At 37.3% G+C, this 13304-nt stretch overlaps 1 protein-coding gene across 2 annotated transcripts in view; it reads right to left on the bottom strand.

The window, feature by feature from the left end:
* The window catches only part of GDPD4 (glycerophosphodiester phosphodiesterase domain containing 4), a 174957-nt gene that overhangs the window by 75265 nt on the left and 86388 nt on the right, over positions 1-13304 (bottom strand). For both annotated transcript variants that reach the window (XM_059188225.1, XM_059188232.1), the window contains exons 12-13: positions 5348-5569; positions 4231-4385 (exon numbers count right to left, since the gene is read on the bottom strand). In XM_059188225.1, coding sequence (XP_059044208.1) covers positions 4231-4385; positions 5348-5569 — 377 coding nt within the window. The remainder of the gene's footprint in view (positions 1-4230; positions 4386-5347; positions 5570-13304) is intronic.

Raw genomic sequence — 13304 nt, 5'->3', positions numbered from 1 at the left:
CAAAAGAATATAAATAATTATACGTCAACAAATTAGACAACCTAGCAGAAATGGATAAATTTCAAGAAACATACAATTTTCCAAACTGAATCAGGAAGAAATAGAAAATCTGAACACATCAATCACTAGTAATGAAATTTAATCAATAATCAAAAAACTTCCAAATAAAAGTACAGAACCAGATGGCTCCATGGGTGAAGTACACCAAATATTTAAATAAGTGTTAATACCTCTTCTTACCCAATTTTTCCAAAAAAATATGAGGAAGGAAAACTTCCAAATTCATTCTATGAGGCTAGGATTACACTGATACCAAAACCGGAAAAGGACACAATAAAAAAGAACTACAGGCCAATATCTTCAATGAACATAGATGCAAAAATCCTCAACAAAATATTAGCAAATTGAATTCAAAAATACAATGAAAAAATTATTCAGCACAGTCAAGTGGGATTTATTACAAGGACACAAGTATGGTTTAATATTAGCAAATCAACCCATGAGATATATTCTATTAACAAGAAAAAAAATAAAGACCATATGATCATCTCAAAAGGTGCAGAGAAAGCAACTGAAAAAAAAAATCTGTTCATGATAAAACTTTCAACAAAGTAGGGTTAGAGGGAACATGCTGCTATATTATAAAGGCCATATATGAAAAACCCAGAGCTAACATCATACTCAATGGGGAAAAACTGAGAGCTTTTCCTCTAAGATCAGGAACAAGACAAGATGTCTACTTTCATCACTTCTATTCAGCATAGTACTGGACATCTTCGCTGTAGTAATCAGATAAGAAAAAGAAATAAAAGGCATTAAAATTCATAAGGAAGAAGTAAAATTGTCAAAATTTGTAGGTGACATGATACCATATAGAGAAAACCCTTAAGGAGTCCACCAAATGCTATTAGAACTGATAAATTCATTCAGTCAAGTTGCAGGATACAAAATTAATACACAGAAATCTGTTGTGTTTCTATACATTAAAAATGAAGCAACATAGAGAGAAATTAAGAAAATAATCCCATTTACAATTACACCAAAAAGAATAAAATACCTGGGAACAAATTTAACCAAGGAGGTGAAAAACCTGCCCTCTGAAAACTATAAAACACTTAATGAAAGAAATTGAAGATGACACAAAGAAATGGAAAGAATTCCATGCTCATGGTTTGAAAGAATTAAAAAGGTCAGAATTCAAAGTAATCTACAGATTCAATCTATCCCTATCAAAATACCAAGAACATTTTTCACACAACTAGAACAAGTATTCCTAAAATTTGTATGAGACCCCAAAATACCACAAATAGCCAAAGCAATCTTAAGTAAAAACAACAAAGCTGGAGGTATCACAATCTCAGATTTTAAAATATACTACAAAGCTGTAATAATCAAAACAGTATGGTACAGGCAAAACCAAGACACATAGATCAAAAGAACAAAGAGCCTGGAAATAAACTCACGCATACCCAGTTGATTAATTTAGGACAAAGGAGCCAAGAATATATGATTGGGGAAAGATAATCACTTCAATAAATGGTGCTAGGAAAAAATGTGGGGCTCAGCCCTGGGACCCTGGGATCATGACCTGAGCCAAAGGCAGATGCTTGACTGAGCCACCCAGCTACCCCTAAAATTAAGTTTTTAAAACACCATAAAAATTCCCACATCAGAAATAAAGCAGAGGGCATCTCTAAATTCATATAATTTTGATTAAAATAATGTATTTAAAGCATTCTCAGTCAAAATGGCAAGGTCATCCCACTCAACATATTGCCTTCTAAGCTTTCTTTTTCTGTTCAAAGCATGATCTTAAAGATATGTTTAAGTTAATGGATGTAATGCAGGGTTCCTACACTGTATTGGCGCATGTTGGTGGCCCTCTGTGCCCTAGATATATGCACACAGGGTGCAAGTAAAAAGCTACAGAGTGAAAGTTGGTTTGGATCCTCTTCATTTCATTTGTTTAGCTTTTCTGTTATTTTTCTCTACTTACATGTATTCCTGTGAATAAATCCTTGTTAAGTTAACCCTTTAAAAAAAAAATGGCAAGGTCACAATGTCTTGTAACTGTGGCCAGACTATGAAGTGAGCATAAAATATATTGGAATTATTTTCCACAGAAAATATATTGGAATTGTGATCATAATTACAAATATTCTGGTCATAAACCTTATACAAATAATTTAAGGTACAACAAATTAATTTCTTAAAATATAATGGTCCTTGAGGAGAAGGACTTAGAAGAATGTATAACACATGAATTTGTCACAGTCAGCCTTGGAGTATAGCTATATGGAAAAACCCTTATTGTCCTTATTAGAAAACATGTCCTTACTGGAATACAGTCAAGGAAAAGGATTGCGCCTTGCTTCTGACTTTTCACATGAGACTAGCATGATGCACTTGTACATATTATCACACGGTAAATATTCACTGAGCTAAATTAAGCTGCTTGACTTCTAACAGGACTCAGGATATGATCCCTCTCAAATCTGATGTCAGTTGAAACTATGCCCATATAACTAAGCCAAGAAATAATTTCAAAGGCCGAGGGTGAAAGAGTTTGGATTCTGGACTCTGTCAGACCTATGTTTAAATCTCAGTTTAGGGGCACCTGGGTGGTTCAGTCGGTTAAGGAGTTGCCTTCGGCTCAGGTCATGATCCCAGGGTCATGAGAAGCAAGAGCACCTGCTTCTCCCTCTGCCTCTCCCCGTTTGTGTATTGTCTTTCTCTCTCAAATAAATAAATAAAATATTTTTAAAAAATAAATCTAAGTTTGGTCCCCCACTGATCAAGTATATTAATTTTGGTGGATTACCTAGCCTGTTCAAACTTTCCCTCTTTAGAGGCAAGTTTCCTCATTTGCAAAAGGGATGGTGATAATTTCCAGGGCACAGCATGTAAGGCTGATGATGATAAAAGCAACAGCTAACACTTAATTGTGTACTTATACTTGCCCAGCATTTTGCATGTGCATAATATGAAGAATATTCTCATCTAATCCTTTAACCAGTCCATCATGTTACTGCTATTCTTTTTTTTCCTCCTTAGGTTATTGCTACTCTTAATTTACAAATGAGAAAAAGGACGATTAGAAATTTGTCCAAGGTCATGTGTAACTGATGAGTAGGCCACGATGAGAAAAAGAGCGTGTGGTCTAATAACCATAGAACCTGATACATAATAAAGGCTCAATAAATGGAAGCTATTATAATTATTTTTCAACTACTAGATTGATCTAAATTATGAGTAGGAGAGAAGAACATCATCATAGAACTATTTTCTATTTGAAAAAAAGTAAAATGAAAGAGAAATACACTCAAAATAGAAGTAGTAGTTGAGCAAAGAAAAATGTTCTGATTGGGAAATAGCAAAAGGAAAAAGGCAAGATTTCATGATCAACCCCATGGCCAGAGAAGCAGGAAAAGTGAGAACAGGAGCAGAGGTAAATCCAACAGCTTAGTTCATGGCTTGAAGCACAGAAAGGTATTTAGTGGCAATTTTTATTAAGCCCAAAGAGATTTTGGATATACATTTCTCCAAGGAAAACTTTGTCTTTGAAGCATTTAAAATCATCTGAAAAAATTTACTTTTAAATCTAAGAGAAAGGAAATATGGATTAAATTAAGCCGTGATTAATAATAGTTAAGTTTGGAAAAGTCGACATTTTATTCCCTGGTGCTTTTAATTTGAAAAATCTGTCACTAGTTACATATTTATAAATGTAGCTAATAATTTTAGTTTCTTCTCGTGCTTGGCTGTTTTAAATTTTTTTTTTAAATTATTTAGTTATGTTCTTAATTATCCCTACAAGAAATGTGGCTATCTGGACCACAAAGCTATTGATGAGGTACTGTAATCCGTCTGGTAATGGCAGAAGGAAATAAACAACTTCCTGATTTCTGACTGTTCAATGATCATCTTATATAGGAACAAAACCACCAAGCATACAAAAAAGCGTGTTGAATGATAATAGATTAGAGATAAAGGAGAAGGGGCTGAAGACTATGTTCAAGGGAATTGTCTACACTTGGTAAATGTTTGCTGGTAGAGGGAGGGAAGGTGGAAGATAGGGTGGGAAGGGGAAGAGGGGAAAACAGGGGATTCCAAAAAGAGCCATACAAAGAAATCCTGAGATGAGAAGGAGAAGCTAAGGAGCTTGGTGGGAGAGCAGATTTTATGCAAGTAAGGCAATATCTGCCAAGAGAAATGTGGTCAAACTCTTACCTCAACCCATTGTAGAACAACTTCTTGTAGTCAACGTTTATTCTACTGATATTTTCTTTTGTAAGACGTTCAATGGAATATAACCTGCCCACTTGCTGAAAACCAGGAGCTGCTTGTTTGACATATTCCCTGTCGAAAGCTGGCAACCAAAAAATCTGTAAGGAAAAAAAGGAAGTCATTCAGTGGATAATCAGCTCTCCAGGTACAGAGAGCCCCATGTAGAATAAAAGGAGCCTCATTCCAGCACTGGTTAACAGTCTACAGGGGGTGGAGAGAGATTCTAGTTCTTGATGAGACCCAACTTGGCCTAATACTGTCTAATGAACTCTTATAAGGGGGCTTTCACCAGGATTGTTCTGGAGATGAGATTTCTCAGAGTTAACATCCTCAGTCAAAGACCCACTGTGTTTAGATAGCCTCACAGGAGCCAAAGTAGATGAGGGTTGGTAGGTGTGGATGAAAGGTGGGAATCATATTTCCTCTGATTGATGACATTAAAAATCACCTTTAAAAGGGGTCATTTCCTGTCATCGGGGAATACTATAAGGATTCATCTGTTGAAATAGTTCCATTCGCAGGGAAACACATATTTGTTTCACTCAGCACTCTACCACATTCTGAGAACTTAAGAGATTTGGAATGATTGCTCAAGTGCAGAGAATTGCTTCTGAAAAACAATTTGTTCTGATGAACAAATCTCTGCTCAAATCTCTGAACAAATAAGAACCAGTTGTTTCTTCTGTATCATTAATTAAAGCCAAATCCTCAAAGCCTCAGTGTTGCCCAAGCTCCTTCTAATAGTTCTATGCCAGTGACAATGCAGGCCACATCACATAATCATTACACACACACTTTTTTTTTCTAACTGAGTGCTGTTATTTCATTTGGTTTAGAGTAGCAAACAACTTCCATGTTTTCCCTACTGGGGAAAATTCAACTGGGTCATTCTTAGATTGCAACATGCAGCTACATAAGTAAAAACCTCCATTTCTACAGATAGCAAAATTATTTGGGCATCTCAGGGAAGATCTACAGGATAGGTCAAGCTCAACTGCTATTCTCCTGGGACATGTTACCCACCTCCCAAACTCTACCATGAATAATGAGGTAGACATACCAGATGTTGCTCAATTTTAGAGTCAAGGATCAAGCGTACTACACGGCGAATATATGTGCCTCTGACAGGATGTTTTTGTGGAGGGGCATTAAGATCAAACATCACAAATTTTTTTTCCTTCTGTGCAAGTTCCAATAAATCGATTAGTTTTGGAATCGTCTGATTTTCTGCTCTTTCACGATCAGCCTTTGATAGGGCTTTCATTCTGTAAAATGGTTTCAACTAAAAACAAATACATCAAAGAATACATTGGCTCCTATCAAAAGCAGTTTCCAGTTTTCCTGTTCTATAGCCCCACACCCAGACCTACCTCCATTTTGCTCCATTATCATTCCACCCACCAGACCCTCTGAAATACTGGTCTTGAGATAAGAGTTGCCAAGGAGAGAAATTAAATGTAATCTTCATAGGTAATCATGGTATTTGGAATGATTTCTTCTACACTGTATGACATGTGTTTACACTGAAGTTCCTTCATATTTTTGTCTTGACTTTCCTTTTCAGCTTTTTTTTCTATAACTTGAGATAATAAAACTTCTTTTTATAAAAGTCACACTGGCTTCCCACATTTATTCTCGCTGTTGTAGTTTTATGTAATGGAAAGAAAATAGGCTCTGGCTTCAGATTAAATTGGATTCAATCCCAACTCTATCATTCATTGGCTTTCTTTGATGAATCTACCTTCAAAATCTTTCTTAAAAAATATTTATTTATTTATTAGAGAGAGAGAGAGAGAGAGAGAGAGCAAGCACATGCAGAGGGATGAAGGAGAGGGAGAAAGAGAAGCAGACTCCCTGCTAAGCAGGGAGTCAGACACAGCACTCAATCCCAGGGTCCTGGGATCATGACCCAAACCAAAGGCAGACGCTTAACTGATTGAGCCACCCAGGCACCCCCCCCACCTTCCTAAACCTACAGCTTAAGTGTTACCTCCTTCATGAAGCCTTCCTTAAATATTCCTGAACTAAAGACACTTTGATGTTATTAAACTGCAAAGGCTCATTTTTATGCCTCAGTTGCATGTTTCATTCTGCCTTCTACTTGTTTATGTCTTAGACCAGGTTCACATCCTGGTTTCATAAGTCTCTTGTTGTGTAACCTTGGTAAAACCTTTAAATTCTCAGAGTCTTTATTGCCCAAACTATAAAATGGGGGAGGGGAGAGGTAATCTATGTATCCCTCAGGATTATTTTGTTTTTTTTTTTTTAAAGATTTTATTCATTTGAGACAGGGAAATACAGAAAGATACACAGAGAGAGAGATGAGCAGGAGGAGAGGCAGGGGGAGAGGGAGCAGCATACACCCCGCTGAGCTGGAAGCCCTATACAGGACTCAATCCTAGGACACGGAGATGGTGACCTGAACTAGAGGCAGACGCTTAACCAGTTCAGCCACCCAGGAGCCCCTCTCAGGATTATTTTGAATATTAAATATTAAATATTCAAATAATTCAAATAATTAAATATTAAATATTAAATATTCAAAAATAAAATACAGCATCTACAAGCATGTCTAGTACATAGAAAAGTGCACAATTCACATAGCTCCCTTACTTCCTACTGTCTCTACTGGACTGTACCTCCCTTATAGCAGGAACTGTCATATTTTCTTTGCAATACACCACATTTCATTTTACACCTCAGTCCATATGTATATTAACTATATTAAATTTAATAGATGACTACTTTTATAGTCATTTGCCCATTTTAGATCATTTGTAGGTGAAGTCAGTGATAAAAGGCTACTTCTAAGAAGGAAACAGGACATGGGTTCTTTCGTCAAGAGGCAAGTAATCTCTTTTTCCTACACAACTTTATCTTTGTTCTCCTTCTTACCCTATTTCTTCCCCTTCCCCTGACCTCCTTATTCTCAGCAAAGAAATTATCAGATTGTACAGTAATCTCATGCTAGAACAGAAGTCAGGCCATAGAAATTAAGTTAAACCATGGTCTAGATCTGAGCTGAGGTCTATTATTAAAGGTTTTCTAAATCCTCAGGAAAAGAGAAAATTTGCTTCAAAATACAATATACTGTTAGATTCGACCAGATCTAGACCAACTGATTCACTTAATTATTAGATCTTCATGTGGGGAAAATTTTTAAAAGAACAGAATGAGAAAGACCAAGACAGAACTTAGATAACTCAGCTGTGCATACATTGAAAAATGTCCCTGAGCAGGCAAAAAGAATAGGCGATGCACTGTACAGGGACATTTCTAAAAGGCTTTCCTTTAAGGATAAACTGAGCAAAAAAAATAATAATAAAGATTAAACAAGAGGAGAATTTAAAACTAGATTTCGGTAAGCTTTAAATAGTCTTATAGGAGTAGCTCTAATGGCAAAAATAAACTGAGCCCCTTTTTTGTATGTAATATAGGGGACTTAGTGAGAAAAATAAACGGGAATGGGACATAGCCAGTTTAACCTCTCTCCAACATAAGATTGAACATTTTCAAAAAAGCCCGAGGAAATTAACGAGGTAGAAATGAAAAAAATTTCTGGTTTTCCATATAAAACACTTCATTCTCAAATAAAAACAACACCAAAAAGTTCTCAGTTCTCTATGGTTATACTTAGAGAAATTACAAGTAGGACAATCTAATGTCCTATATCATATTGGTCCAATGTCAAATTGGTAAGAAATAAAACAATTTTCCATAATCTTCCCAATAATGCCACTTAAAGGGAAACATTATCACTCAACATACAGTTCTGAAAAGAATTATCTGTAAATATAGATGAACAACAATACAACTTCTTGTTGATACAGGTGCAACTACCTTTAGTATTAATTCTACTACCATGAAAAATCAGATTGCTCAAAGTAGTAAAACCATTTAAGTGGTGGGAATTTCTAACAATTTTGAATCCTTTTCCACGTCCTAACCTGTAACTGTTACTTTTGTCAAAAGAACACTACTTTCTTCTCTATGGCACTTTCCTATAAATTTCATCATTAGGAATCTAGTCTGCAAAAAAGATCCACCAAAAGAAATATAACAGAGACAAAATCTTTTCAGGAGTTGCAAAAAATTCTACTGCACATTATCAAATTATGGCTATGGACATTAGTATATTGATTCAAACAACAACTAAATAATTGACCATTGTACCAGACCACTGGGAAAAGAAAGAATAATTAGGAGTTAAAACTGTAAGGGTTCAGATTGACTCTGTTGATACCATTGCCTAAAAACCTCTTAATACTGAAGTTAAGGAAGATCTAAGCCAACTGTAACAGACTGTTGTTGTTGTTGTTGTTGTTGTTTTTAAGATTTTATTTATTTATCTGACAGAGAGGGAGAGACCAAGAGAGAGGGGGAATACAAGCAGAGGGAGTGGGAGAGGGAGAAGCAAGCTTCCTGCTGAGCAGGGAGCCTGATGCAGGGCTGGATCCCAGGACCCTGGAATCATGACCTGAGCTGAAGGCAGATGCTTAACGACTGAGCCACCCAGGCACCCCTGTAACAGACTTTTAAGACAACAAGGTTTAATTATCCCTAATATTAGTCCAAGCAAAATGTCTGTTTTACCTGTTTTAAAAAAAACACAAAACTATGATGGTAGAGGATACAAATTCATCTAATTATCTATAAGCTATTTACCAAAGAGTTATATCTCACTTTTGAGTATTGTCTAACCCAAATGCATTCTCTTTGGCCCTATCTTTGCTTTCTTTCATGATTTATCTGGTGAAGATAGCTAATATTCATGGGCTTCATCAGGGAACAATCAACAATTTACCTAGAAAGTTATGCTTCAGACATTTATTGAAGCCCCATCCTACTTTTCTCAAATCTTAAATGAAGAGCATAAGGATATACAGTGGGGCACCTGGGTGGCTCAGTCAGTGGAGTGGCTGCCTTTGGCTCAGGTCATGATCCCAGGATCCTGGGATGGAGCCCTGCATCTGGGTCCCTGCTCGGTGGGAAGTCTGCTTCTCTCTCTCCTTCTTCCAGCCACTCTGTCTACCTCTACTCTTTATCTCTCTGACAAATAAACAAAATGTTTTTTAAAAAAAAAATAAGGATCTGTAGTAATGCATCTTGAAATTGTAAGATCAACTATATAGTCATAGAGCTTCTAAAAAGAAATTTTAGTTCTAAAAATGACAATTCATCATCCAGGGTTCAGCAAACTTATTCTGTGAAGGGTCAGATACCAAATGTTTTTTGACTCTGTGAAACATACAGTCTCTGTCACAACGACTCAACTCTGCCATTATACTGCAAAAACAGCAACAGACAATTCATAAGTGAATAAGCAAGGCTATGTTCCAATAAAATTTTATTTATGGACCCTGAGATTTGAGTTTTATATCATTTTATTTCTATATAATATATAAATATATAACATAATATGTAACATAACATATATATAATTTATATCACATTATTTTTCTTTAGATTTTTTTCCATTTCCATTTTTCATTTCCACATTTCCTACCATGTAGGAACGTAAAAACCAGTCTTATTAGTTCACAGACTATATAAAAATAACCAGTGGCTGGGGCGCCTGGGTAGCTCAGTGGGTTAAAGCCTCTGCCCTTGGCTCAGGTCGTGATCCCAGGGTCCTGGGATCGAGGCCCACATCAGGCTCTCTGTTCAGCAGGGAGCCTGCTTCCTTTCCTCTCTCTGCCTGGCTCTCTGCTTACCTGTGATCTCTGTCTGTCAAATAAATAAATACAATCTTAAAAAAAAAAAAAAAAAGCCAGTGGCTGAGAACAACGTACAACTGGAAAAGTTGTCCATCAACCAGGACCTGTTATGGAATTTGATCATGCAATCTGTGAAGAGTGTGGTAAAGAATTTATGGATTCTTACCTTATGACCCACTTTGATCTGGCAACTTGTGATAACTGCAGAGATGCTGATGATAAACATAAGCTCATAACAAAAACAGAAGCCAAACAAGAGTACCTTCTGAAAGACTGTGATTTAGAGAAAGAATGAGCCGGACTCTTAAAAAAAAAAAAAAAAAAAAAAAAAACCTTGACAGAGTTAATTCTAAAAACTGGCGGTGGATGGATGGATCTCCTTCCCTTCGCCCTCCTTAGGGCGCGATATACACCCTAGTTAAACAAGGTTACCCCATTTAAAATAATGTTCGGGAGACCCCCTCCACTCTGCTCATGGCTACAAAAGGTTACCCTAACAAAAATGACTGATCAGTCTGTATTTTAATCACTACAGGCACTACAGTATGTCTTATAAAGAGCCCATGCAGGGATCCAAGCTGCCTACACTGAGATGGAGACAAAGACGAAACAACATCTTTACCACCCCAAAGACTTGGTTTGGATATGCCGCCACTGCGTGAGAAACTTGAAGTCTCATTGAAAGGGACCATTTACTGTCATCCTATAGAGTACCCAAGGGATTCCAACATCTTGCTGCAGAAATAAAATGGACAAAACCTACGGTTCCCATCCTAATTTCAGCACTAACTGATTCTTTAAAAAGTTAAAGAATTGACTAATCTAGAAAGAAAAGGGGGGGATGTTGGGGTTGATTCCACATTAAAACATGTTAACCCCCTGGGCCTGCCTGGGCCTACTTAGCCATAGTGACTCCATGTTGCCTAGGTAGATATTTTGTTGTCTAGAAAAGTTACTGCTCTCAGTTCCAGGTAACTGTTACTAAAACACAACACCTAAAACAAGGTAACTGTTACAAAACACACACCTAAAACAAGGCCAATTCCAGGTAACTTACTAAAACACATACCTAAAACAAGGCCATTGGTAACCGTTACTAAAACACACAGGTAGGAGACATCCAATCAGCCAAAGTCACATATGCAGATGTCTGCGATTGTGCCCTATAAAAACTAGCCTGTAAGACCAAGGGGCGTCGCTCTCTTTGGAGGCGGCCCTGGCCGGTCAGTCTGACTTCTAATGCTTGGCATAGAATAAAGCTTTACATAACTTTCACTTTGTCTCAGCCTCATTTCCCTGGCCGGTCAGCCTAACTTCTAATGCTTGGCATAGAATAAGGCTTTGCATAACTTTGTCTCAGTCTCGTTCCTTTGAAAACGGACGCAACATATGGGGGCTCATCCGGGATCAAACAACGAGAACTGAGCCAGCATCAGAATTTCTGGGAAAAGCCTCCGGAGGTAAGATCTCCATATTCTTTGAGATCTGGTCTGTTTGGTTGTGGAGCTCCAGGGTATGGCCCACCGGGGAGAAGCTGGAGTGGTCCCCAGGGCTGGAGTGGATGCTCCCCAGGGCTGGAGTGGATATGGGGACGCCCCATCCCTCTTCTGGTGGATCGTCTGGGGGTCCGAGACCCTTAGGCGGTCATCTGGGTCTGTAGGGGGCCGGGTAACCCCCGTCTGAGGGGGCTGGGAAAACCCCCATCAGCAAGTGAGGGCCGCTGGGTCTTGTCTTTTTGTTGTCTGTTTTGTTACTCGTTTCTAGGGGACCGAGAAAATCCCCACTGGCGAATGTTTGTAGGGGACTAAGAAAATCCCCATCAGCGGCAGTTTCTGGGTAAGGGCCGCTGAGTCTGTGGTTGTCTGTATCTTGTCTTTTTGTTGTCTGTTATGTTGTTTGTAGTGTTTGGGGAAAAAAAAATGGGACAAGCAGAGAGTAAGGGGACTCTGACTTTCATCTCTCCATTCCTCCTAATAGATGTGGGACTTCTCCCTTGCTCATTTCTTATGTTAATGGCTATAACTGGAGCCAACTGTGGTTGGCCTAACTCGAGACAGAGACTTTAAGGAATATTCCCAAACAGCTGCCAAAACTCCCTTTGTTTAGGGGAAGTTCCTTGCCTTCTCTGGCCCGACCTCGACTGCCTAGCCCCTCTCCCTTGCTGGCGGGGCCTTCTGGCAGCACTTTGTTTGTTCTCTCTTCTCCTTCTGTTTCTGCACCAACTTGGGTGCAGCCTGCATTACTGGCTTCTAGACCATCCTCGGTGCTTCCTGCACCACGGCTCCTTCTCTCTTCACTGTCAAGAAACAAAAAGAGCACCCCTTGGACCTAACACCCCCCACTCCAGATATTCCCACCCGTGTCTCAGGTAAACATAAAAAATGGAATGGGTCCAGGTGAAACGTAAATCAGTACTTAAACTAAATTAAGTTTGTTGGTTTAATTAAAATAGACACTTACTATTAGTTATCAGTCAACTGCCTTTTCTCTTTTTTTTTTTTTTTTTTTTTTTTTAGATAACATTAAAACGTTTAATAAAAACCTTAATGGCATTTTTCTTTTGGTAATCTAGAATACATGGAGTCATTTTATGTGATTTATTATTCTGATGTGCTACATTTTAAAATTCATTTTAATTTTAGTCTGTCCTGACCATACCTAAAATTTTTTTGAGGATTTTTCTTCACAAACCTTTTACAATTTTTTTGTATCTAGGTTTTGTCCCAAGCCATTTTTTTAAAATAATTATCTCATTTAGGACAAAATTACCTTTTATCTTTAACGAAATATATTTTTATCCCCCCCCTTTTTTTTGTATCTCCTACTTTTTATATATAGGGTGTTTTTCTTACTTTTTTCAGTCTTAGTTACAATTAGTAGAATTTTTTTATTCTTAGAAACACGTTAGTCTCTAATGATGGCTAAGTATTAACCAATTGTGAACAGTTACAACAGAATTCTGTAGATGGCAAATTTATGAATCAGTTAAGCACAAAACATGTTTATCAACAGATTTAAATATTTTTAGTTTCTTTGCAGTAAGAACTCAAAAGCATAAACCTGGTTCCAGTAATTAATGCTTTAGTATTTTATCCCATTTGGTTAAGACCTAGATGTCCAACAAATTTAATTCCATTTGTCATCCAAGTAAACCTTCAGTGTTTCAGGTTACTAAAAACTTTGAAAGCTATTTTAGCAATTATCCATTAAAACTTTGAGACAGACAATTAATCATCAGTTCAGTTATTTCTTTGCTAACAGATTTTAACAAAAACATGAGCTTATTTGACCTTCAGTAAA

The sequence above is a fragment of the Mustela lutreola genome, chromosome 1 (assembly GCF_030435805.1).
Source record: "Mustela lutreola isolate mMusLut2 chromosome 1, mMusLut2.pri, whole genome shotgun sequence".
Classification (NCBI taxonomy): Eukaryota; Metazoa; Chordata; class Mammalia; order Carnivora; family Mustelidae; genus Mustela; species Mustela lutreola.
Note: the sequence above shows the minus strand (reverse complement) of the source record. Positions and strands in the feature narration are given on the sequence as shown.